The sequence below is a fragment of the Vanessa cardui genome, chromosome 5 (assembly GCF_905220365.1).
Source record: "Vanessa cardui chromosome 5, ilVanCard2.1, whole genome shotgun sequence".
Taxonomy (NCBI): Eukaryota; Metazoa; Arthropoda; class Insecta; order Lepidoptera; family Nymphalidae; genus Vanessa; species Vanessa cardui.
The window spans coordinates 156,997-184,977 of NC_061127.1; the positions used below are offsets into that span (position 1 = coordinate 156,997).

General features: G+C 35.4%; 1 protein-coding gene across 1 annotated transcript in view; it reads left to right on the forward strand.

Moving 5' to 3' along the window:
- LOC124530076 overlaps positions 1–27,981 on the forward strand; it is a 267,561-nt gene that overhangs the window by 137,198 nt on the left and 102,382 nt on the right. The window contains exon 4 of the mRNA XM_047104065.1: positions 2,877–3,081. Coding sequence (XP_046960021.1) covers positions 2,877–3,081 — 205 coding nt within the window. The remainder of the gene's footprint in view (positions 1–2,876; positions 3,082–27,981) is intronic.

Below are 27,981 nucleotides of genomic sequence, written 5' to 3' on the forward strand. Positions count from 1 at the left end.
AGGTAGATTATCATCTTTTCTTGTAAACCTCACGGAAACTGAAGCTACTTTTGGTAGAAGAAAGAGGGAGATACCTCTTATTTGTTTATTAATACTCTACGTCCGACAGTTAATAAACTATTAACTACGGTACAGAATACATTACGGCATGTACAAACTTCAGTGAAACCGGCGTGAGGTCTTAGTTACAATTGTATCATAATTATATAATCTGATTTTCAATGTATCATTGAAATTATATAAAAGATGAATAGGCTACATCGAATTGATTGCCATCATTTTTTCCCTGTACTGGTTACAACGAAAAATAAAATTGCTGACCTTAAAAGTGAAATCTGAATACTGACGAAATTCTCTCAGTAATAAAACTCCGTTATTTGAATGGCGTTATTTATCGAGGGATGCTCGAAATATTTGAGAAGACTACAGTTCTCATCGTCATGAACCGGACGTGATGGAAACACGGCGCGGACAAGAATGTAAGCGAAAGCGAATAACAAATAACATTACACTGAGATATCTTGTTGGAACTTAATGATAATTGGAATTAAACCTGACTTATGAATAATAAAGACAGATATTAATCGACTCCGTGTACGCTGTGCTAGTTTCGCACCAGATCCTAACAAGGAAATATCTCAATTATCGCGCCGGAGTTAAATCGAACATGGCTCAATTTGATGTGTCAATGAAACTGATGAATTTCAAATTCACTTATTCACAGACCGCTCGTGAAGGACGTATAACTTCGAAGCCATATATGTAAGGAATGTCTATATAGTCGTTTTATATGGTGTGGGAAATTGACAAAATCCTGATGTTATAATACCACTAATTAGTAATAAGTCAATATCATTTATTATGAATTAAATGATTCTCGTATATGTATCGCGAACTTCGCACAATTTACATAGGCTCTAAATGTATTTGATATTTCATCAACCCTTATTTTATTATGAATGTAAGGATCTACAAAGATATAATCTTTATTCGATATAGAAGCAAGCAAAAATATCAACAAGAGCACCTGCAATCGTTTATCACAAATTCGCAAAGTCAAACTCAAAAAGTCATCTTTCGTATTCAATAACTTCGCTAACCAAAAAACGTGATAAATTGTGAATTTGAACCAAAAAAAACTCGTCGATTTTCGCCGTATGATCGGCAACTCCGATTGGGTTCACGTGTTCCGCGTCAACTAGCGCGGCCATTACGTAGCGAGAAAATCCAACATTTCATTTGCGAAATGGAAAGAAAAATTACTGAAATAGGGCACCCGATGTTTACGGAGCTGGAGTTAGTCGTTCATGATGAAATCGGAAGCGCTTCGTTTTCACTCATTAACTTAATGAACTCCTCTTGGAGACATTTCCTTGGATCTTCTAACAGTTCATTCTGTCCAGATAATTACGTACCGAGAGAATGTCGTTGTTTAACACGAAATTCTTACAGCACTTTTTGCTGAGAAATATATTCATCTAGTATTACGATTTATGGTATTATTATTAAGAGCAATGCTATTTATCACGTAACGTCGATAGGTCGTCTGGAACAACAGTTTTTCCGAAATATGTCAATAATATAATCGGTTGTCAAACACAAGAGAAAAAGGTCTGAGCTGTTTTGTTATCTTTTAGTATTTATATACCAGTAAATAATTTCCAATGTCTCTTTTACGTTTACAGCATTTTGATTTTAGTGTTTCGGTATTTATTCGCTTCAGGTTTTACAAGAATCATTCGTATGATATAAAAACTCGCAGAAAAACGGAACTAGGTGTCTGACACTAAAGTGTTTAGTGTCCTAATACCTAGTCTAATCCTCATTTAAATCTACAGGTTTATTAAACACACTTTTCCGTAGAACATTTTTTTTTATCTCAAATTGAATAGTAATTTTTTGATGAATTGCTTTTCAAATTTGGTACCCAGAGCTGCAATTAACTTTTTTTAATGTTTCTGTATTAATGATATTGTAAAAAAAATCGGTAGTTTATTTGAAATAATCAAAAATGATCATCACTTTGTATGCAATTAAGTATTACATGCTGTAGAAAGATTTTTTGTTGGAAATCACCTCCTCCATGACATTTTGGCCTCCCCGTATATTATGCAGAATAATCATTTTGAGTATGTGTGGGTCAATTTATCATAGTCGCATGAGAAATTTCGTGACGTCACAGATAAAAAACCATCTCTAATGAGACTGATGGATGAGAGTCTAATCCATATAATGTACTTAATATAAAAAGCTTTCACAGCAGCCATCGACAAATATTTGCGCATACCGCCAGCGCCGCGTGAAAACGCAAAAATTTACGAGGAATTTTTATATTACCATCCTTTAGGTATTGGAGGTTTTGTTCTTTATATAAAGAATGGGGATTCTTTCTTAATTTTACTTAAGCCGTTTATATTATATTAATAATGCAATGAATAGCGTTCAATATTTATTATTTTTATGTTAACTAAATGTAATAATATATTATTAATTCTTTTAATTACTTTTTCGTATAATTTTTAATGATTAGAGAATGATACTATAAAATTGTGATTTTCATCACACAAATATACTCTCTATTATAATATTTTTTGTATGAATATATTCGTTCGAGTGAATAATTAATTACCTTCAGTTCTACGCTGTAAGAACTCACTTCTCACCTCATTCCTGAAATGATGACAAACAAATTACCATGATACACCATTTTGATATGTGTGTCATATTCTCACCAAAAATCGTGTCAAACAATCGTGTTTTAAATTTAATTAATTACAATTTAAAGTAACTTTCATCAAAAACTTGTATGTGTCGGATCTTCTGAAAACTAAATTGTTTCATGTAGATATAATTCAAACATGAAAATATTGTTCCAGAAATTACTCAAAGTCAACTTCTGTGTCGAGGAGTGTCAACACACAAGGTCTGCGGTCTGCGGCCTCACGCGCCCCGGATTTCTTTCATCAACAAGGATGAACCCGACCCTCATGAGCTGAGGCGCAAGTCAGCCACCAGTCGGCTCGGTAACTCGCCAAGGTCCAGCATAGCGAGCGACGACAGAGCTGATGGATTGGTTCTTAGGTAAGTACGAGGCTGTGATGGTTTTGTTGCCAATGTTTCGCAAATATGTGGTTAACTTTTGACTGATTGATTAACTTGATGTATATTTACACAATACTATAAAAAGTATTGAACAAACTTACCTTAATTTATATCGCCTTCCCGACCCGAAATGGGTAAGAATATGGATATTAAGTAAAATCAAATCTATTCAGACAGTGAAACATACCTAAGCAATTTAATAGGTGGACAAGAACTACTTAGAGTCGCATTGGTTCTTTTTGGGAAAACTTATATTGGGAACCTGTACTAAATTTTGACTTTACATCACCTTGAATAATTACCTTAAAATGCTAATAACAATAATTAACTTGAGTAAGAACTTCTTTATATTAATTATTTGGTACCAGTTATTCTTATCTTACGACAACACTTCGTGCCATTTTCAAATACACTCAGAATGTAGAAGAGAGTATTATTTATACTTGTGACAGAAGCGCATTCTTCGATACAATAATACGAAATGTATCTGACGTTATCGCACACACATAAAGTATATAAATACAAATAAAACTAACGTTATACAAGCATACAATTTTACAAATAATAAGTAAGTAAAACTTACTACCCGTACAAATAATTACTATTAATTCAACGCATTATTATTATTAATCTAGAACAATATGCTCTGTTTTTCCTTCGCCGTTGGCTCATGAAAAACTCATTAGTCACTGAACATGTCAAGGTCAAACTATTTATTCAATATAGACGAATAAATAAATACTTCAGACCTGAGAACGACAAGCGACAGAAACTCGGCGGGATTACTTATATTTTCTAACTGTTATAATTTACAGTATACTTATGTATTTTATTTTATTTTTATTTGATAACGATCCGGCCTGAAGACTTTTCCCCGGGGTGCGCTGTCATCTACAAAGTCGTAAGCTTAATAAAAATACATTAAGCGACATATATTTACTATATATGTTTTGAAGTTCACAACTTTTCACTTAGGAAAGTTTTCTGGAATTGTTTTGTAAAAGAGTGACTGTATCACGAAGAATTGTAAGTTATTTGAGAATCATTGTTTTCATAGCATGTACGCCACAATTTCTACATGAATACGAATTTTCAATAATTCAATATATTGACACGTAGTCTTCTAAGCAATGTGCTTTATGCTTTTGGATAAAATTATTCATATCGCTGAAGAATATTTATACAAAGATTCCCAGTGAATAGTACGCTAACCGTAGCGCCACCGACAAGATTTACGCAACAGACCTCCCGGTCACGGCAGCTCTTCATATAACTTTTAATGTCGAGCTCGTACATTTCGTTTTGATATTTTCATGTCACTTTAGTAAAATTACTTTATTTAATGCTGCTTCCAGACCATTGCCTTAGTCACAGTGTGAATTCGCTCCGTGTTTTTCGTGCGAAGTCGTGTTCACTCTAGAGGCATAATCATTCATTACCTTCTAGCATTAGTACGCGTTCAAAGAGCTTGGACGCTAAAATACTAGCTCCCTTCCTAGAAAATCCTTTGATATGGGTGCAGTGTGGTCACTAACGAAGGCGTGCCCCTCCTCGTTAAATTACCGGCATGCTTCAGAATTAGTGACATTTGTACTTCCAAGAAGTAATAGTTTGCGTGAATCGAGTAACATAAATAAAAACAAAAAACAAAACAACTAAACTATTTAACGCACACAAACATATAATATACTAAATTACAGTTATTCAAAACGGAATATTTACCTTGCGGTTAGATTGATGTTCTAAGAAGTGTCCAAATCGGACAACCTCCTTTCTCGTACGTTTTATAAACTATCCCGTTTTGATTAACTGTAATTATATGTTAATTTAAATTCTTATATTATATACTTAAGTTGCGAATATGCATAAAAGTCGTGATCAGGCGTAAAAATCTCCATTCGCGTTCACGACGCATTTGTGGAGGCCGCATAAAAAATAATCAAAATCACGACGAGAATTCCCCGCTGACCCCTCGACCGAGCGACTCCGACAACAGGGATCTCGCAATGTAATCCAGTCGCCTTCGAGAATGAACAAATATTAAGTAGCAACTTTGTTTAATCTTCAGAAAAGAATTATTATACGAAACATACATATTTCAGCGCTATACCTATTTGAACTTAGAGGATTAACGTCTCAAGTCGGGCTAGCTTCAGAACTAATACTCTGAGCACACATAGCCGTAAAGCTTTTTCTTTACATCGTTATCGCCTAGCATAGTATATGTATGTTGCGAAACTTATTTTCATTAGTCGTTTTAATAAATAAAGATTTTACAGCAAATTTTTGCGTAGCGTGCTTTTTAGTATTATGTCCTTTGTACCTATAGTCACACCTACACCCACCCTTCAAACCAGTACATATTACTGAGCATGCTGGTAAAATATATATGCCCCATGCATAATCAAGGCCTTATCTCCAAGTAAATTCAAAATTGGTAATCTATGACCAATATGATAATTATAAACCAAATTAAAGGTATTGTAAGGCAAAGTATCAAATCTTGTAACGGAGAGAACAATCTTTTTTTTTTAATTTCCGAAAATCAAGCAATAGCTGTTCTTATTAGCCAATAGAACTGAGTGTTTACAGATCTGGTCTCGTATACGAAAACTAGACAAAAAACAACGAAATCAAATGTTCCAGTAGGTATTCTGGCGTACTAATTCGATGGAGCTGACTGCTTCACTTTGTTACGAACAATTGTCTGCAGCTTGTTTTTAAAACTCTCTGCTCTTCTCAGTTCACATTTATTTTTAAGCAAAATTATATGTTTTATTTTTATACCGATGTTATAATTTTTATACACCTTCACAAGAAATAACTTCACTTCATAAGAACTTATTTCATTAGATGTCATATATTTTTCATATTATAAAAAAAAATGTTTTTTACAAAAGAACCAATTCCACATTTAAATTTTACTATGGATAAAAATTTAAACTTGAAATTGGATCTTTTGAATTCCGCGATACAATACAGAAATTACTATATAAATTAATTCCAATTTGAAATGTTATTAATGAGCGTATAGCAAACTCAATATAAGTTTTAGCTTTACACTTCGGATTATTTTCTTTGACGAGGTCGACGCGACTACATCGTTTGTCTGCGAGACCTTTTAGAACTACACGTTTCGCACAAATTGTGAGGGCTTTATATTCCTCCCTTTATGGTAAGCTAATTTAAAAAAATAATAGTGGAATCAATATTTCAAGATAGCGAGGCACGTGCGTCACCGGTGGCTTGTCGGCTTTATTCCCGGAGACCGTCCACATTTTAATTGGAGCTTAAACGACCTGGCGACGCTAGGAACTAAATACAAACTATACGTTGCCGAGCTAGTTATAGCGTTATTAAATTATCTGCACAGCAATATCATATGAAATAAAAGCTAATTTGATACCTTGTTATTATCATAATAATTGCATGCCTCAATGTTTTCTACGGGATAAATTATTGCACTTTTATCTGTTCGTATAACTGTCGTCGGAAAAATTATTTTGCTGCAATAGAAGCTCATATTACATTTTTACTTTTATATGTAATATTATCTCTTGAATACATTTTTATCATATACATATATATTTTTTAAATATTTAGATATTTAAAGGTTAAAGAAGTATTAGTAAATATATGAAATTCGATTAAAAGTGTGTCACACATGAGTAGTAATGATGGATGGGAAGTGAGGAAGAAGTGGAGACCAAAATATTGATAGATTGGGTAAGGGATGATGTGTGAAGAGTAGAGAGTGACACGTCGATTGGGGGTGGAGTACATACGACGAGCTCAAGTAAATTGGGTTAACGTTAAGGGTGTACTTGTATATTTTTTTTTACTGTATGATTTCAGAAGATATATTCGATAAGTAGACCTCTCCAATAACATTTTCTCATATAACACTTTCAATACATTTAAATTACAATATACTTGACAAAATGTAAGTAATCACGATTGCGTCCCATTAAATGCTGGTTCATTAAATCGTGAAATTGTGAAAGTCGAGAGAAAATACAAAGCGTTCGTTATTTTAATATCACACGAACGACACAAAGTTAATTTTTAAAATGAAACATAATATGGAAATTGCAATTTTATACATAGAGCTTGTAATTTAAAAATGTCATAACCAACGCGAAAAGTAAATTCTAAGATAAAAATGTCCGTTAATTCTAAAACATTAATTTAACAAGCGACGACACCATATAATAATCCTGCTGTTTACAAACAATCCCTTGCTTTATAAATTAAGGAAATTCTGACGAGCAAAGCAATGTGATGATTCTCAAAATCTTCTACGAGTATATTATAAATGAAATGAAGAACAAAATCTATGTACCTCTGTTGTCATTGACATTCAACGCTTCGACCGAGTTAAAGGAATTTTGACACGATTTTTATAAAGTTCTTTGTAAATAAATTGTAACATTTAACACAAAATTTAAAACATTTAATAGGTTCGATCATATTAATTGTAAAGTGCTATTATTAATTCAGAAAAAAACAGGAAAATATTCCATGTATCTGTAAAATTAACAATATTTCTTGAATTATAATTAAAATAAAATTTTAATTAATTATTAGAGCTCTTACAGATCAATTAAATTTTAATTTTACGTGTTTAATTATCCCAAACATGTATCCGGAATGTAGATTCACATATGCTAGAAGAACAAGAACTTTGTAGTATAAAATTCCTCACAAAAAGTACATTTCAGTATATTCAATATTTAATTCAATATTTTTCATAATATTCAATATATTATATTAAGTTTATTTACACAGCCAACCCTCTCGGTGTGTTGTTACAAGGACAAAATATTAATAATTTCTTATTCGAATGTCATAATTGAAACCGATCTATGCAATCGAGCATCGCTCGAGCAATGGTGCATTGGTATATTATAAACATACATCAATGTGGACTATCGAAGTATGATTAAATCTAGATTTAAGATTTAAGACAAGGCTCTCCTGGTCCACTGAACTTGTTTAATAAAGGCACAGCAAGCAAGGACAGGAAGCAAAACAATACAACAGCAGCCTGTAAATTTCCCACTATCGGGTTAAGGCCTCCTCTCCTTTTGCGTAGAAGGTTTGAAGCATATTCTACCACGCTGCTCCAATGCGGGTTGGTGGATACAGATGTGGTACAATTGCTTTGAAATTAGCCACATGCATGTCATCACAATGATTTTCTTCGCCGCCGAGAACGAGATGAAATATTAAAACAAATTAAGCACATGAAAATTCAACCAGTTTAAACCCGTAGTCATCGGTTAAGATGGATGCGTTCTATACACTGACTGACTAAATGTATACCTATTTGTAAAATACATACCGTCTCAGATTGATTGGAATCAGTCGTTTTTGGACCGATACACGCGCGTATTTAACTTATCCTCATTAAATATCCTAAGAACGAATGTCAATGTTTCCCCAGCCTCCCATTATTGTAGAGTATTGGTTTTCATTAAATCCATTCGTTCGTAATGTGTTTCATGTAGGGGATGTACATTATTTTTTTTTAAAACCTTCTTTATAATAATCGGTTGATTGGATATAGCTTCAATATATAAAAGGAAAAATATACCATGATTATCTTCAACTAAAATGGGGTAGTCCTCACAAATTTTGGACCACATGTTGCTATTACTATTGTAAGTTGGATTATAATAGTGGAAATAACAAACGATAAGAAAAGTCATTACTAGAATTCCAATACTTCCATGTGCTCATGTTGTAAAAATAAAAGTAAATTTTGTAGGCAAATACTTACAAGACGAGCCGATATGGCCCAGTAGTTAGAACTTGTGCATCTTAACCGATGATTTCCAGTTCAAACCCAACCAAGCACCACTTTATATATGTGCTTAATTTGTGTTTATAATTCATCTCGTGCTCGGCGGTGAAGGAAAACATCGTGAGGAAACCTGCATGTGAATAATTTCATAGAAATTCTGCCACGTCTGCATTCCACCAATCCGCATTGGAACAGCGTCGTGGAATATGTTCCAAGCCCTCTCCTTAATGGGAGAGGAGGCCATTAGCGCAGCAGTGGGAATTTGCAGGCTGTTACTTTTACTTACAAGACTGTTATCGTTCTTTATGACTATACTTTCTTCTCAGTGAGTAAAATGTATCCCAACTAATTTAAACATACATTTTAGTAGATATAGACATTTGGACATGCATTTAAGCAACGTCATCTTTTAAAACCGACAAGCTGTGAACATATTGATTCCTCGCAACATAATATGTCGTGTTCAGTTTAAGCTTTTGAAATTGGTCTGGTGTTGTACAGCGTACGGAAGAACCTTTAATATCTATAAAAGAATGAACTGATTAGCTAATATTACAACTCAGTCAAGTAAGAGAAATTTACTTGGTGGTGGTTGGTTTTCACAACCAAGTAAAGTTTGTCTCAAACGTATCTTATAAAAAATATCCCTACACTCAATAACTATGTGACTATATGCCAATAGGAAGGTTATGTCGGTGTATAGAAGAGACAAGGAATGAGGTCTGTCGGCTGCGAGTCGAGTACACTTCGCGGACAAATAATTCGCATTCAGAATAATAATGCTTTCACAGCATTGTGGCGATATACAGCTTTAGAAATGTTTGCGGAAATGTCTACAATTTTACTTGTGTCATGAGAAAACAACCCCCGCCCGCGGACGACCCCGCCGAAACCAACAGCATGATTACAGAACGCTAAAACTTTGTTATTAGGCGTACTTTAGATATGAGAGTATTAACTACCTTATAGCCCTTATACTGTTTCCTTATAGTTTAACTTTCGCCCATTTGTGCACTGACTGGTTTTGGAGAGCATTGATAATGGAACTCATCTATTTGACCATTGACTGCCAGCGAGCTTCAAACTTTATTTCATTTTGTTTTTTAAGTTCATTTTGAAATACTGAAGTACTGGTAAAAAAAGAATAATAAAAAATCTTATTTAAAAATAATTCCAAAATTAATATGAATGCTAGTTATGGTGAACGAGTCCAATGAGCTTAGATACTTTAGTGGATACGATATGTGCATCGGAACCAAAGAAATTAGGTAGTAATCCAAACCACTACTGCATTTTATTTTTAAGTATCATCGACAGCGTGAGCACCACTAAGTAAGCGTTCATGTGCTTAGTTAGTATTTTTAACCCCTCTCGTGTTCAGCGGTTCGGAATTACATCGTATTTAAATTTACAAGTGACGCATGAAGTTCTGGCACCAATACAATGCCTAGTACCGTAGAGTAGTCTATATTATTATTGTTAAGCAGAAGGGTTATATTGTATAAGCTCTACACCTGCTCAATAAGGAAAGTGAGTCTTGAATGATTTTACAATAATTTTTAAAAAGCAAAGAATCGATTTTGTGATATGCCCATGTCATGTCAGCTATTGACAAGCTTTCGAGTTCGATTCCAATAAAGTTGGAACCATTCCGAAGGTGAAATATAATAAAAGCAATTTCGCCGCCATGAGCGGGTCCTTTGCGAGGAAACGCTTAATACTTTCTTATTATATAAATATTCGAAGCGTGAGGAAAGTTTTATAAAGGAGTCGATTTGTTTGCGTTATTAGTTCCGCTTTAGTCGAAAAGGCGGCACTTCGTTGTGCCTTTTTATTTATGTTTCATGTATTTCCAAATAGTTTTTTGTGAATAAGCAAGACTTCGAAAGACGCCGGTTTAACAAAGAGAGTAATAGTTGGTAACAGGGACTGTTACCTTTTCATTTATACTATTTTGATTTTAATATATATTACGTATATCGTATACATATATAGTACTGCTACTTCACTCGTGTCTTTGTGGTTGATCGTCAGATACAAGACATAAAACGTAGCCTGTGTCGTTTATACCAAATATCATTAAAATATTTTAAAAATATGCAAAGAATTCTGCCTTCATTGAATTATTGTCATATTATGTTAAATCACTGGCAAAAGGAATCTCGTATCTATGCCTTGAAATCAATGAAATAAATCGAATTTCATACAGAGCATCAGCCAGTCGGTCGGTCAACGCTAACGAGCGAATACCCGCCGGTTATAAAGCGATTGATGGAATCGGTTACGATCGGTGTAAAATCATCGCCGCCGCATACCGCACTACATCAAATTCTAGTCTCGAAACGCTTCACGAACACTCAGCGGTACGCAGATTATTCATGGAAAAGAGTACTGGTTCCATCACAGGACATTAAAAATTATAAAGAACATTGTATTCGCTAGAAGCTGCTTTCCGAAACGGTGGTAGTATTTAACTAACGATTGAAAAACGCTTCATAGTGAATGTTACTTGGGTAAAATTGATTTGATTTTTCTAGTTGTTAATAACATTCACATGGGATACTCGTGTCTCTTTCGACTCAGAATCGAGTGGGAATTGTGTAGAATGAACGGAAATACAGGATGATTTTACTTTTATATCGCATTCGTACGTCGGTGTTGCTCTGAGCAGCGATACATAAACATCCATCCCGAACGCTCGGAAATAGAAATATTTCAATTTACGATTTAGATTTATCGTTATTGATTCGTATACACACGTGTCGGTATTGTTACAGATGTCAATAGTGTCTATCGTCAATAAAAATAATCATATTGTATATTTATGCGAACGGTCCTGAATTCCCACGAGTTACGGCCTTATTATCTTAGTCACTCAAACTGCACAACACTTTATTTTACAACATTGCACTTTACTTTTTGGACGTCAGGATCTTAATTATAATTAAAGACACTTACTAGTTTTATAATATAGATATTTATTTGACAGCACACCTTTCTTGCTCGTATGTCGTGAATAATGGCTAGACTTTTATTGTAAGCTTAATTTCGAGTCAAAATAAAAACTATTTACATCTAAACAGAAATAATCAATTGAAATACTAAAATAATAAATAAATATGAGACAACATCACATACATTACACTGATCCCAATGTAAGTAGCTGAAGCACTTGTGTTATGGAAATCAGAAGTAACGACGGTACCACAAACACCCTGACCCAAGACAACATAGAAAACTAATGGTAATCTACATCGACTCGGCCGGGAATCGAACCCGGGACCTCAGAGTCGCGTATCCATGAAAACCGGTGTACACACCACTCGACCATGGAGGTCGTCAAAATATCATTAGAATATAGTTTATTAACTACTGCATATGCCTTCTTTATGAAACTTAGTATCTAAATCTAAATAGCAGTCGGTAGTACACGATAAGAATATGGGTTAACATAAACGTAGCTAGCTATGTAACTATAATGGTTTACGCGGTACCATTAAAGTTGACACTCATTATATTTCGTTACTTTCATCGTCCTATTTTAGCCAATTTACACAAAACATTAATTAATAACATCTTATATCTATATAAGTATAGTTACTGCTCTCTTCCATTGGTGAAAACCTTGTAAATACTAAATGAAGATCATAATTATTTATTTTAATTTGATTTAAACGAAATCTAAATCAAACCACACATATTTAATAATGAAGTAATTTCAATTCTTGGGTTATAATGAAATATATAAAAACATTATGAGTGTTTAATGTAATATATACTGTAACCGCAGCTGACGGTATTGTTATATAATTAATAATCCAATTTTTTTTTCATGAATTTTTACAATATTTTTTCGAGGTTTTTTTTTCATGAATCTTTATTAAGACATTGAGTGGGTATTAAAGTCAAGTATTATATCCCACTCCGGCTGTTCAGTGACAATCTGAATTTGGCAAACGTCCCAACCTCGTCATAATATCCATAATATTATATCTCATCATTTTTATTATTTTATTATAAATGATGTTGAGAGAAACACACAGTTATGAAAAAGTATCACAAACATTTGAACACAATTTTAACATGTCTAGTTTATATAGATATATGTTATATACATATATTATCCTAGAATTTAATTTATATAAAAATCTATTCAATAAGATTTTTGAATTTGACTCGGCTTTTAATTTTTTACATAAAATATAATGTCAAAAAATACTTGTCAACTTCACTATCTCCTGTTTCCTAAACTGAAGTTATATTGTTTAGGTTTTATAAATGTGTTGCATTCAATTCCGAATAATATAACGTCGATGATAGATTGAACAGTTTGTAACAAATAAATGACTAATGAATGTCATGATGTATATACAATTTCGTTATATAAGCTTAGTAGCGACAAGGTAATGATAATTTATTTTCGATATTTCAATCAATCCTAAATTGAATATCACTATATTCATGACACTAATACATCTCTGATTGGTCGATTGTCAACTACAGTTACTGTAATAAATTTAGTCGATAAAGAGGTTCATACACAAAATGTTGTGCAAAACAAAATTAATAGAATTTAAATGTATTACAACAAACAACAACAACAGCCAGTAAATTCTCACTACTGGGGCAAAGGCCTCCTCTCCCTTTGAGAAGGTTTGGAACATATTCCACCACGCTGTTCCAATGCGGGTTGGTGGAATACACATGTGGCAGAATTTCTATGAATTTAGACACATGCAACGTTCTCACGTTGTTTTCCTTCACCACTGAGCACGAGATGAATTATAAAGACAAATTAAGCACATGAATCAGCGTTCTTGCCTGGGTTTGAACCCACAATCATCGGTTAAGATGCACGCGTTCTAACCACTGGGCCATCTCGACTCAATATTAAATGTATCAAATGAATATTATATATACAAATTTTAACTCATATATACTTCACAGAAAATGACAGATGCGACACTTTGAAGAGATATTCATTTTGAGGTACTTTTCACTTACTTTTTCCTAACTTTTCATGACTACAAGGTTATATAAGTTGACCAGACTCTCGTAAACCCTTTTACCGCCATAATAAATAAAGATATTAAAAAACAAACGAAGTTAACTGATTGGATCAGCAAACTCGGTGCTGCAAACTTTGTAACTTACAATTTTTTAGTGGAGCAATTTCCGGGTAGTGGACGCGTTACATATCAATTACAATTTTAACTAAGACCATAAATTCGTTGCTCTTTTTTGGTTACAACAATTTCGATAGCGTATTATTAATTCGAAAATTGACTCAAATACCAAGAATGTGCATAAGACGTATCCTTGGATTTTTGAATTTTAATAATGACAAGGTGTCACCTTGTCATTATTATAACAAACACTAAAAAATTAAATGTTAAAAAAGAGTAACTACTGAGTTTCTTGCCGGTTCTTCTCGGTAGAATCTACTTTCCTAACCGGTGGTAGCTTCACTTAATTGTAGAATGACGATTCGAAAGTGCTTGTAAAAGCCTACTTGAATAAAGTTTATTTAGATTTGATTTGAATGAATCACATACTATTACTTTCGAATTTCGACCAACAGTCGACCGTTAGTTTAAATAAACGCACGAGAGAATATAAGAATAATAAATATAGAAATAAATTCAAGAAAAAATACCTTTAGTTTTTCCTCTACGAGATAACGAGTAGCTAGTTACAAAATAAAAACATTTTCGAGGGAAAATCCGTTTTTATTTGATTAGGCAATGTCTTTGTAAATGCAAATCGAATTTGGTACAGCTTGTCATCATTAAATATTGAAATATTTGTTTTTATTATATGTATACAGAATGGCTAATAATGTATATACGTATATATATTTAGCCATTCTGAATACATATAATACATATAATATATATATAAGTAGTATTAACTCAACTTTGTCCGGATTAAACAATAATTATATTTACATCATGATTGCCAAGCCACCTAGCTGTTCCAATCTAACCCACCCAAGCAACAAAAATAACCAACTTCATCGAAAACGTTCCAACACTTAATGAGCCCTTTAATTACATACACACATACAGAAGATTTTCATATATATATCGATTTCCTAAACAAGGTGTACTAGTATATAGAATGACTCTCTATATATTAGAGATACAACAAACATTTTATGAGAGCCTGTTATTAATGGCTACGGACACAGACTTCACTTGTAAGTAAATCTAAAATCAAAACATAGACATTTTTCTAATTTCTACTTTACTCGTCCTCGCTAATGTTATTGATACAGAGGTATATTTATGTCTCAGCCTGTCCGTCGGTGTCTACACAAAGAAACCGCAAGAGGGTTTTTAATGAAAGGGCCTGGCATTAACCTTAATTAAACTCCAGAAAACAGTGCCATAGTAAATGGATATCTTGCGGCCATTTTGATTGACGCGCTAATTGAGACCGACGTGAGATTGCGGTGACTGCGACTGCCACTGAGAAAATTATAACACTACGGCGTTCTTTTGTTTCTATAATAAAGTAACAGTCTGTAAGTAGCACTTAGCAGCCTTTTGATGCCTCTCTGCTGGACTACCACCTCCTCTTCATGTGAGAAGGTTCGGGGCTCATTCCGTCACACTGCCCCAATACGGGTCAGTGAATACACAGTTTTATCTGACCATTTTTTTTTAAATATAACTACAGTATAAAATCACTCATAAAAAAATAAAGTAAAGTAACAACCTGTAAATTTCCCACTGCTGGGCTAAGCTCTTTCTTTGAGGAGAGGGTTTGGAATATATTTTACCACGCTGTTCTAGTCCGGGTTGATGGAATGCGCATGTGGCAGAATTTCGATGAAATTAGACACATGCAGGTTTCCTCACGATGCTTTCCTTCACCGCCGATCACGAGATGAATTATGAACACAAATTAAGCACAAACATATAGTCGTGCTTGCCTGGGTTTGGACACGAAATCATCTGTTAAGATGCATACGTTCTAACCACTGGGTCATCTCAGCTCACAATATTAAGTATCTGTTCATTCATGGACTCTATAGCTCAATGATCTACCTGCTGGCAAAGGAGTACTCATTCTCCAAATAATCTAACGTCAAATAGAAAAACTTAGTATCCGATTTAAGGAGTGAAGAGATACAACATGTTAATTTCATATTCCAGTGGCGAATTGGTACTGTATCAGGTGGCCCGTTTGTAAAAAATATATAAAAGAAAATTGAATGCGAAACGCGTATGTCGATATGAGATGAATCTCGCAATCTTGACACTGATCTTGTAGACTATTAACTCTTATCATCCATCTTGACAGAAGCTGTACGCTTCATTGGAGTGGAAAATAGAAATATTAGCGATACTTACAACACATATCTTGCTGTTATTTGAAAAAACACATTACAATATAAATGTATTCTTATATTCAGCGTGTGCAACTTATTTTGTTATATGTGAAATATTTTCATCTTTACCTGTAACCGGTGATTCAACTTAGAATAAGAAATATCAATAATTTATCTGATATTCATTTAAATATCTAGCGAAAAACATGCTTTAAACTGTCAGAAGTATGTGAAAGATCACAATTATTCAACTGTTTGCAATATATGCACCAATATTATAACCTCACATTATTAACAAACGAACGCAATAAGTAAATGGTGATATGTTCATTGCACTAAAATAAATTTACTCCAAAAAGCTTTTTTTTTTTTTATGGCATAGGTGGCAAACGATCAGGAGGCTCACCTGATGGAAAGTGACTACCATCGCCCATGGACATCTGCAACACCAGGGGGCTTGCAGGTGAGATCGGAAAGGGCTTGATCGTCGATAACTCGAGCCGCCCTATGTTGGATGCGGTCAAATGAAAGGAGCTGGTACTGGGGAGCACCCGCCCAGAGGTGAGAGCAGTACTCCATGTGAGGCCGAATTTGCGCCTTGTAAAGTTTTAGGCGATGGGCCGACGTGAAATACTGTCTCGCCTTGCTGAGCACGCACAGCTTTTTTGAAGCCAATTTGGCTTTGCCATCCAATTGACCGCGGAACTGAACGAGGCTCGAAATATCAACGCCAAGTATTCCGATACCTGTAGCGGCTATCGGAATGTTCTCAAATCGTGGAGATACGATAAATGGTGTTTTTTTAGCGGTTAACGCGCAAACTTGCGTCTTTTTGGGGTTGAAATGGACTAGATTTAGCCGGCCCCAATTCGAGACTTCGTTTAATGAAGACTCGATTTCAGACACAAATTTGTTCCTGTTCTCTTCGACGTTTTCCCGAGAAATATTAGCGCGGCCGGTGTATAAGGTGTCAACGGTACTGTCGTCTGCATAGCAATGAATGTTCCCGATTTGCAACAAATCGTTGATATGCAGAAGAAACAGAGTGGGTGATAGAACGCAGCCTTGTGGAACACCAGCATTGACGAATTTTAAGTCAGAGCATGCACCGTCGACAACTACCTTGATGCTCCGGTCTACTAAAAAGCTGGTAATCCAATTACATAATTTCCCGGGAAGCCCATAGGAAGGAAGCTTCGAAAGAAGCGCTTTGTGCCATACGCGATCGAAGGCCTTCGCTATGTCCAAGCTGGCTGCTAATGCCTCCCCCTTGCTCTCAACTGCTTCAGCCCACCTGTGAGTAAAGTAAACTAGAAGATCACCGGCTGAGCGACCCCGACGGAAACCGTACTGGCGGTCACTAATCAGCTGATTCTCCTCTAGGTACCGCAGGAGCTGGCAGTTAATAAGGGACTCCATTATCTTAGAGAGCAAGGAGGTGATGGCTATAGGCCTATAATTGAATGGGTCTGAGCGGTTGCCTTTTTTAGGGATCGGATGCACCAAAGCTGTCTTCCAGGAATTCGGGACGACGCCTAAAGTGTAGGATTGCCGGAAAAGACGCGTTAAGACCGGTGCCAACTCGGGAGCACATGTCCGTAGCACGATTGGAGGGATACCATCGGGTCCGCTCGACTTATGAATGTCCAAGGAAAGAAGTGCTTTACGAACTGCACTTTGGCGGAATTTAACCTCCGGCATCGTGGTATCACACCGCGGAATTGTTGGTGGAGATTTTCCTTGGTCATCCAAAGTCGAGTTCGACGCGAAGAGACAGCCTAAAAGATCAGCTTTCTCTTTCGCGGTATGGGCCAATGACTCTCCCTGTGCAGAGATGGAAAAGAGGGCTGACAGAAATTCCCTAAGACAGCCTTAGCGAGAGACCAGAACGCTCGTGTTCCTGAAGGGAGACGCATCAGTCTCTTGCCAATTCTGCCAATGTACTCCGTCTTCGCCCTAGTAATCAAGTTTTTGAGGGACCTGGAGGCAGAGTTATATTCCTTTTTGAATGCGCTGGTATTTACATCACGAGACGCAGATGCATTAGTCCAGGTTTGATAGCGTTCCCACTTTCGGCGTGATGCAGTTTTGCAGAAGCGACCAAACCAAGGCTGGGACTTGCCACCGATGGGTACTGCAGAGTAAGGAATGAATAGTTCCATACCCTGAAGCACCAAATCGGCAACGGAGTCAGCAGCAGCGTTCGGATCATCCGGCGAGAAACAAATCTGCCCCCATGGGTAAGATGCAAAAAAAGACCGCATCCCATCCCAATCTGCTGACTTGTAGTGCCATACTCGGCGGCACCCAACAAAGCGAGGCCGTGAGTACCGCACAACCGGTACTGTACTCCGGACGAGACATTGGTCAGACGAGCCCAGAGGGGGATCGACGATAACCTGATAGCCATCCGGATGCGAAGTCAGCAGAAGGTCCAACAGGGAAGGTGTATGATCCTCCACATCCGGTATTCGCGTTGGCGAGTTGACCAGTTGTGTCAGATCATTTGCTAGAGCGAAGTCCAGAACAGATCTACCCGCATGATCGGTGGTGCGTGAGCCGAGCCATTCTGCGTGGTGAGCATTAAAGTCACCCAGAATAATGATCTCTGCGGATGGAATCTGCTGCAGCACGGAATCTGTAGCCATTTGGACGTGCTCAACCAGTCGATCGGTTTCGGCATTACCGCTATGGGACCTATAAAGGCACGCATAGATTCGCGGATGGTCATCGCAGTCTACACGCAGCCAGACAATCGATAGGTCCTGTCCTTCAAGGCTGCCGAGGCGTCGAGAACAGATATAATCTCTGACGTAAACGCATACCCCAGCTCGTGGTATAAAAGAATGTTCCAATTTGTACCCAGGGTACGAGAGAAAAGTCGTATCGGCGGGAGAAGATATCTGGGTCTCGGTTAGAAAGAGCAAGGCCGGCTTCACCGTTTCCAGATGGTAGTGAACGACGTTGAGGTTGGAGTTGAGTCCCCTTATGTTGCAGAAGTCCACAGCGAGGGTGGTAGGAGTTGCCTTATGATGCCTGCTTCGCTTGCCCCGAACAGTGGCGAGCGCAAAATTGCCCCCCCCCCCCAGAATTCGGAGGGCAGCCTGGGCATCCCTGCTCAGGTGGTGTATGTCCTGAGCATGGATGCCCAGAGAGAGATTCTCCACCGCTGTCGCTGATGGTACCCTCCTGGGGTAATTTTACCAAATTCTGCACAACCATCAAGTTTTGGGGGGGAGGGGGATTGGGCCTCCGGAACTCTCATTTACCATAGCTACCACTTTTACGCCGATTTTAAGTGAGAGAGTGGTACTTCCCCGGGCGTGCCGGCCCATTCGGCTGTAACCCGAAGGTATACAGCGTGGCACTACCACTTGAAAATATTATATATTATCTTATCAACTTGGCGTAATGTCTGTGCAGGGGTTCCACAAGGAAGCGTGTTGTCACCATTACTCTTTTCTATCTTCATTAATGCTATCACTCACAATATATCTTCTCTCTATCACATGTATGCAGACGACGTACAAATCTATACACAGTCAACTCTCGAAGATTTACCGTCTGCCATTGCTCGTATTAATGATGACTTATCTAGAATTTTAAACTGGAGCAATTCTTACGGTATAAAAGACAATCCAAATAAATGCCAGACTATTGTCATTGGCTCGCCAAACTTGGTCTCGAGAGTTGACTGGGTTAACTTACCAGCCATTACATTTGACGGAGTCAGAATAGTAGGGTACAGTCATAGTGTTAAAAATCTGGGAGTGTATTTGGATAGAACCCTATCGTGGTCTTGCCAACTGCAAGAGGTTAGTAGGAAAACTTTTGCAGCTATGAGCTCGTTGCAACGACTGCGGTACTTTCTTCCCATTCCTACCAAAATTATGTTGGCTCAATCCCTACTTCTCCCCATTTTTGATTATGCTGATGCATGTTATCTCAACCTAACTGAAGATTAACTTAATAAACTTGAGAGACTTCAAAACGTCGCCATACGGTTTATATTTGGTTTACGCAAATATGACCATGTATCAGAATTTCGTCATCAACTCAAGTGGTTACCTATTCGCCTTCGCCGGAATTCATATACTCTTTCGCTTCTGTACTGTGTGTTATTTATGCCGACTTTACCTACCTACCTACAAGAAAGATTTAATTATCTGGGGACTTCTAGTAAGTTCCTAAGATCACAACATAATTTAACACTTAGAATTCCATCTCACTGTACAAAATTTTATAAAAAATCTTTCACTGTAAAAGCTGTTCAATTATGGAATGCATTGCCTCTGTCTATTAAACAAGCAAAAAATCTGTCAATTTTTGATATTTGATATAGCATTTTGAATGTATGTATGTATGTATGTAAGTAAGTATTTAAGTAAGTATATATTTATATATTTTTGTATGAATATGTGTATGTATATTATATGATAATTATTATTTAATATACATTATAACATGTGACACCACCCTTCTCTGAAATCATGACTGTGTTTCTAAGCCTATAAGGTTGTCTGGTAGAAATCGCTACCTAGCGATGTATATTTCATTTTTACTGTTAAATTATTGTGTGACTGTGGTGTACAATAAAGTATATTATTATTATATTTTCAATAAACTATAAATATATATATTATATATATTTATAGCAAATAGTTATAGTTTTAGTTAGTACTAGTACTGTACTTAGAAGTTATTGTGTACTATTAGCAAGAAGTGGCGGAAGTCTGAGATATCGAAAGAAAATAACTTTTATCCTTGACAGATTATAAAAACCCGACCTCGTTTTTGATCCAGCGACTTCAAGAGTATCGAAAAATTCATTGTTCTATTCAAATAAACTTACATTTGTACAAATAAGCGTACAAATGTACGACTCTCGCATGCGCTCCTATTGTGGAAGTAACTATAATTTGTGAGATTTGAATATGTATTGTAATTTTGTGTATTTGTTTCATTCAGTAACTTCATGTTTTCATTTATGTAATAATACTAACTACCCGTCCCTACTCGTACACGGTTACAACCACGGCTCCCAAAGAAACTTGTTTTATTTTCGGCTAGGAAAATTGAAATCTCATCGACATTTCTCTATTACAATATACATGTATTATGCATATACCTTCCATTTAACTCACTTTGTTTATTATTAAAATCCGTTACGCAGTTCATGAGATCCAAGCGTACAGCCGGCGGAAAGCAACTGTGTTTTAAATTATCTCTACGATAAAAAGTTATTGTTTTGTGAATTAAAGCCTACATACACACTGGCTATTATTGCTTCAAAGTGATGTAAAGTCGTCATTAGTAGACATTTTCTATGTAATATTTAAAATTAGCAATATCCAAGAAGACCTTCTGTTATAACTCGTGACCTTTGCTGGGGCTTCGTGTAATTATAATGTTAAATTTAAAAGCACCTCGGAGACGACTCGCGCGAAATTGATATTAACATACGTTCGCGCTCAGCCAGCGAGTAAATTTCATCTCGTTAATAAATTAGCTGGCGGGATTCCAGAGTTCAAGCCGTCTAAAAATGTTATTGATTGAAGTGAGCACAAGTATGGTGTCGGTATGTGTTTATAGTCATCGACGCCGTTTGACAGATCACAGTTAATATTGACACTTTTTATGTCATTTTTCCTGGAGAAAGAGCAGCGGGTCTTCTTTTATGTCTTAAATCAGATAATCAGTTACCAGAACATTTTATTTATTATATATTTAATATTACAATCATTTATATACATAAATATATAAACTCGAGTCGAGTGGTTAGCACGCGTGCATCTTAACCGATGATTGCGGGTTCAAACCCAGGCAAGCACCGCTGATTCATGTGCTTAATTTGTCTTTATAATTCATCTCGTGCTCAGCGGCAAAGGAAAACATCGTGAGGAAACCTGCATGTGACAAATTTCATAGAAATTCTGCCACATGTGTATTTCACCAACCCGCATTAGAACAGCGTGGTGAAATATGTTCCAAACCTTCTTCTCAAAGGGAGAGGAGGCCTTTAGCCCAGCAGTGGGAATTTACAGGCTGTTGTTGTATAAACTCCACGAATGATCTATACTCCTTTCATAGATTTTTTTGTAAATAATTTTTATTTCATTTCTTATTATAAACGTTAGCATAAATTTAATTATTATATAATCATTTTAAATATAAATTATTTTTATAAATAGGCACTTCAAATATGTAAAACAATAATAGTAAAATAAAGATGTAGCGTTTATTTGTTTGTGTGTAGAGGGTAATCTAAGTAACTAATTAGACAACGCTGTGTGCAATTTATATATGTTATTATACAAGAAATATGAATTTTATTACATTTAAAACAAAATCTACAAAATCTCATACTTCTGTCAAACAATATTCTAGCAGCGTGGCGAAATAAGCTCCAAACCATCTCCTTGAAGAGTGGAGGCCTTAGCCCAGCAGTAGCAAATTTACAGGCTGTGACTGGTTCTCAAACTTTAAAATTAAAAAAAAACATAATTTGCAAATAAAATTGCAAGGAAATGATGTTATTGCAGTAATTATAACCCGCTACGAGTTTGGAAGTTTAACTTTGATGGATGACCGGGCTGATGCTTTGATAGCATCGATACTGTCGACTGCGCTTATTAATCACTGGAGAAAGTTGAAAACTTTTGCATTCTTCGCGAAGTCCATTAATTAACATCATACAATCATTACAATCTTCATTTACGAAATAGGCTACACAGGCTATAAATAAAATTACAACGAAACTTTTACGATGGAGAACAACTTTATAAAATGAAGTTAACATCATCTACATAAGTAATGCATAAAGAAGCTTTGATTATTTTTTGTTGTATGTTAACCTTGTTATGGAAACCGGTTTTTTTAACTATTTTAATAATGTATTCTATTTTTGAATATAATGCCAAACATGTCTAAAACAAAATAAACTTTATTCAAGTAGGCTTTTACAAGCACTTTTGAATTGTCATTTTACAATTAAGTGAGGCTACCACCGGGTCTACGGTGCCGGCAAGAACCGTCAAGAAAGTCTTATACCTACTGTAATGAAACAGTACATAATTAAGCGAATTGTATGTAACACAAGTATGAATTATCATAAGCACAGTGCGCTTCCCGAGCGCCGCGCTGGTAACGTAAATCTGTTTGTTGGCACATTAATGTACGAACATTTTGAGATCAACAACGAGCAGTACGCTTGTCGCCTCAAACTCAGACTTAAGCTAGCTGTTTATTAAGTCTACTACTAAACACTTAAGATGTAAATTAATAGTCGAAAAAAAAAAACAATCCTAGAGATTTAATTGTAATTTATATTAATATTATTTATGTGAAATTAACTTTGTCTGTCTGTCTATCTGTCGCTCTTTTACGGCAAAATCGCTGAACCAAATCTGATGATTTTTTGTGTGAAACTTGAACTAAAAACACAAGGACTGATCCTTAAAAAATCACGCAAAAAATGAAGGCTCTATTGTAACCTACAACAACAACAACAACAGCCTGTAAATTCCCACTGCTGGGCTAAAGGCCTCCTCTCCCTTTGAGGAGAAGGTTTGGAACGTATTCCACCACGCTGTTCCAATGCGGGTTGGTGGAATACACATGTGGCAGAATTTCTATGAAATTTGTCACAGGCAGGTTTCCTTACGATGTTTTCCTTCACCGCTGAGCACGAGATGAATTATAAAGACAAATTAAGCACATGAATCAGCGGTGCTTGCCTGGGATTGAACCCGCAATCATCGGTTAAGATGCACGCGTTTTAACCACTGGGCCATCTCGACTCTTACCTAATCCACCTGAAACCACAGTCGATAAAACACTTGTATATTAAATAGTGCTTAATGTTATATTCAAAACAAAAACAACTTCAAAATGAGATAAACAAAAATTCATCTCAGCAATTTTCACTTAATTCTGTAATTGTCTGCGTTGAATGCTGCGAAATAAAACTGAAAATTTCGTTTATTTTTTATCTTTGTAGGCGATTCGTTAAATTGTGATGGGAATTTATCACACTTACTTTTATAGGATGTAATTCAGTTCTATGTAAAGAATAAAAAAAATAGGTAATAATGACTAATTCTTAAAACAATATTTAGAAACATAATAATATTTCAACGTAATAATAACAGTCAGTTTAGTTAAGTTTACAAAAAGCATTACTTAGTAGCTTTAAAAAAAATCTTAGTAGTTTTTCATAATCAAGCTTTTGTCATATTCTCGTTAATTAAAAGAAATAAAAATTGAAGCCTGATAAATATAATTATATAGACAAACATTGTAACCTTTAACGATTATTAACTGTATTGGTTTATACCCATAATTGTTTACGTTACAATAATCCCATATTCTAATTAAGTACAAAAGACAGGTAAATAATTGAAAGCTTGTAGTAAAAAAAGTCGTAGAGTATCGTAGCCGTAGATACGTACACTCGGAGGCGTAAAGCCGTAGAAGAAGATATGTTAGTCTTTCTAACAAAAATATTATTACCTTAAGTACTGAAACTTAAAATTATTAGTAATTATTAGTTAATAATAATAATTTTTATTAAATAATCATACAGCCTGGAGTTTGGAAAAGTAATGCCGGGGTTCTTTTTTTAGGAAAGAGTTTCTTCCGCCACGTTGTTCTAATAGATTCATGTGGGAGATTTTCATCTAACAGAAGTAAATTTCCTCACTATGTTTGCCTGAACTACCGAGTATGAGACCAACTAAGCACGTAAATTTCAGCGGTTTTACACCCATAATCCTCGTTTAAGAGGCACGAATGTGTACTGCTAGGTATTTAGAAGCGCAGTGAATTCTCTGTGGTCATGTAAGCTTCCGGTCAGTGTTTTTGAAGATACTTGTTGACTATAACTAAATATGCGGCAGTTAGCTTGTCCGCGTTGGAAATCTTGATTGTTATCATAAAATTATAAATTTCTCAATATTAATTGATATATGATAGCGGTTTATACAGAAATTAGATAGATAAAAACTTTATTGCACTCAATATCATATAAAATAACAGTACATATAAAATGGTTCATTACAGAAAATTGAAGGGCGGCCTTATCACTAAAAGCGATCTTTGAGAAATTAATGACGAACAATGAACTAAAAACGCAAAAGTTCGCTAGTTAGTTAAACGTAATAATATCTTATTACAAATTCCGCAATAACTAAATTACAATATATAATATTAGTATTAATAAAATAATATTTGCGCACACCGCGGGCTATATTGGAAATATGCGAAATACCAAGACATCCGCGAGGACCGATCAAAGGGCAAAAACCTCATATAAGAGTCAACAATTTTTTTTCACTGTACTCACAAATAACAAATCTTAATTCATAATATATTGAAAATGTTAGTACTATTTTTCTAGGACTGCGAGTTCATATCCATGCAGGAAATAAAAATGAAAATATACTTTTTGAATCGTCATTTAAGCTCACTAGAGCTTTATTACTTATTCAATTTCGTGCTCTATGGTGTCCTGGCGGTAACCTGCATGTGGTAGACTACTGAGACTTCTGCGACATGTTCACTCATCAAACTTACCACAGTGAAGTGAGAGTTGTTTCTTAACATAAGTGGAAGCCTTTTCCCAACTGTGGGATGTTTAAAAAGTAACTTACTCGACACAATATTACGACATACACGACACACAGTGAATCTTTGTAATGTATACGTTTTTACAATAGGTATCCAGAAAACGATCAACAGTGTTTAATTGTAAAATTTAAGAGAATGTCTTGGAAATTCGATGACCACCTATTATACCAAGGTTATACCAAGGTTATTTTCCGAATCGGTAGTAGATAAATAAACGTAGCACTTCTATATATAATAAATATTTTTGTCTTTGATTTATATTTTTTCCAGATGTTATGTAGCATAAATCGCGAGAAAACCGCCTCTATGGCTGTCTGGGTTTGTGTATTACTAATGATATAATTCCGGAAACATATCCGTAGCACGCGAGTACAAATGAACCATTAACAAAACACATTCGATAATATTATGATATATTACTTCAATCAATCAAGTCGGTAAACAGTTACACGATCACTAATAGACGCACTGACGATTGTGTATACAACATCTACACAGATAACGACATACAACAATCCAGCTGGTTTAATTGCTTTAATATACGGATATAGTAATTAATTATTACTGAGAATAAGGTCTTTTTCTTTATTTGCAATGAATAATTTGGGTTTGCGGTTGAAGTCTCCTTTTCAACCGATTTTTTTTTGACACCGGCTCCAAATAAAGCAATAAGTCAGTACAGTCAGATTATATAACTGCGTTATATAATCGTAAATCGACTTTTAAGTAGTCTAGTATTTTTCATTTCATCTTACTTAGGAGGACTCTAAAAATATGTTGAATACGCAGATATGTCTTTTCTTTATATTATTATACATATGTATTTGTCTTTATAATTCATCTCGTGCTCAGCATTGAAGGAAAACATCGTGAGGAAATCATGAGGAACATGTGACAATTTTCATAGAAATTCTGCCACATGTGCATTCCACCAACCCGCATTCGAACAGCGTGGTGGAATATGTTCCAAACCTTCTCCTCAAAGGGAGACGAGGCCTTTAGCCCAGCAGTGGGAATATACAGGCCGTTGTTGTTGTTGTAAGCAGATATTATTGTTGGTAGGTATGCAATATATTTTTTAATTCTACTAAAAAATATGCGAGTGTATTTAAATTTGAATAAATCAAACGCCGAGTACTACCCACACTACCAGATTTTGAAATAAAACTATCAGTGCTTTTACGTGTTAGTTTGTAGTGTGAATCATCCATGAATTGTAGCCCGTGGCTTCGCTTGCGATTTTGGGGGTTGGTTGTCACGTGCTCGACAAAAAACGTAGCCATAGTCCTTCCTTGTAGCTCAAGTTTGATTCACACCGAATTTCATAATATTCGGTTTATTTGTTGATAGTAAAAGAGCACAGACAGACAAAGTTACTTTCACATTTATAATATTGACCGAAGTGAATAAATTATTTTCATTTGTATTAAGATCAAAATGATAATATAGGTGTATGATTCATAGAATAACCCCTTTATATGAGTTGTCGTCAGCGATATCCGGCTCGCGGAAAGGCTCGGGAAGTCCAATAATACCTTCCCTCAGCTCCGACGGCGTATTAACTATGATCACGTTATGATAACGTTCGACTCTGACTGATGCGGCGCTTCGAATACAATGGGATACAAATTTATTTCTTTATCATTTATTTTATCTGGCTATAAAAAGAAGGAGGCTTAAAGTTATTTTATGCGATATCTTCATTTATTGTGATCTTTATATGTATACTAGCAACCCATCCTGGCTTCGCACAGGCGGACATGAGTTTTCTTTTTCAATATTTTTACCTTTGAATTATATACAGGGTTACAGGTTAAGTCGACCGAAATCCTTTAAGAGAGGATAGATTCCATCATTCCTAACCGATTTGACTATGGAACCCCATATCCTAAACCTTACCCGTCTCAAGTTATTGGCATTTGAATTTATTTTATAAAAATGACAGATTTTTTGACGACTGCCCCTTTATTTTTGTTTTGTGTCCCAATTTTGTATTCTTTTTGCTATTTTTGAGTAGAAGATTAGTTGCTTTATTATTTTAAGCTACAAAACTGCCAGTAACTATACCAAATGAGTCGTAGTAGACTGTCAATTGTTAAAAAAAAATAAT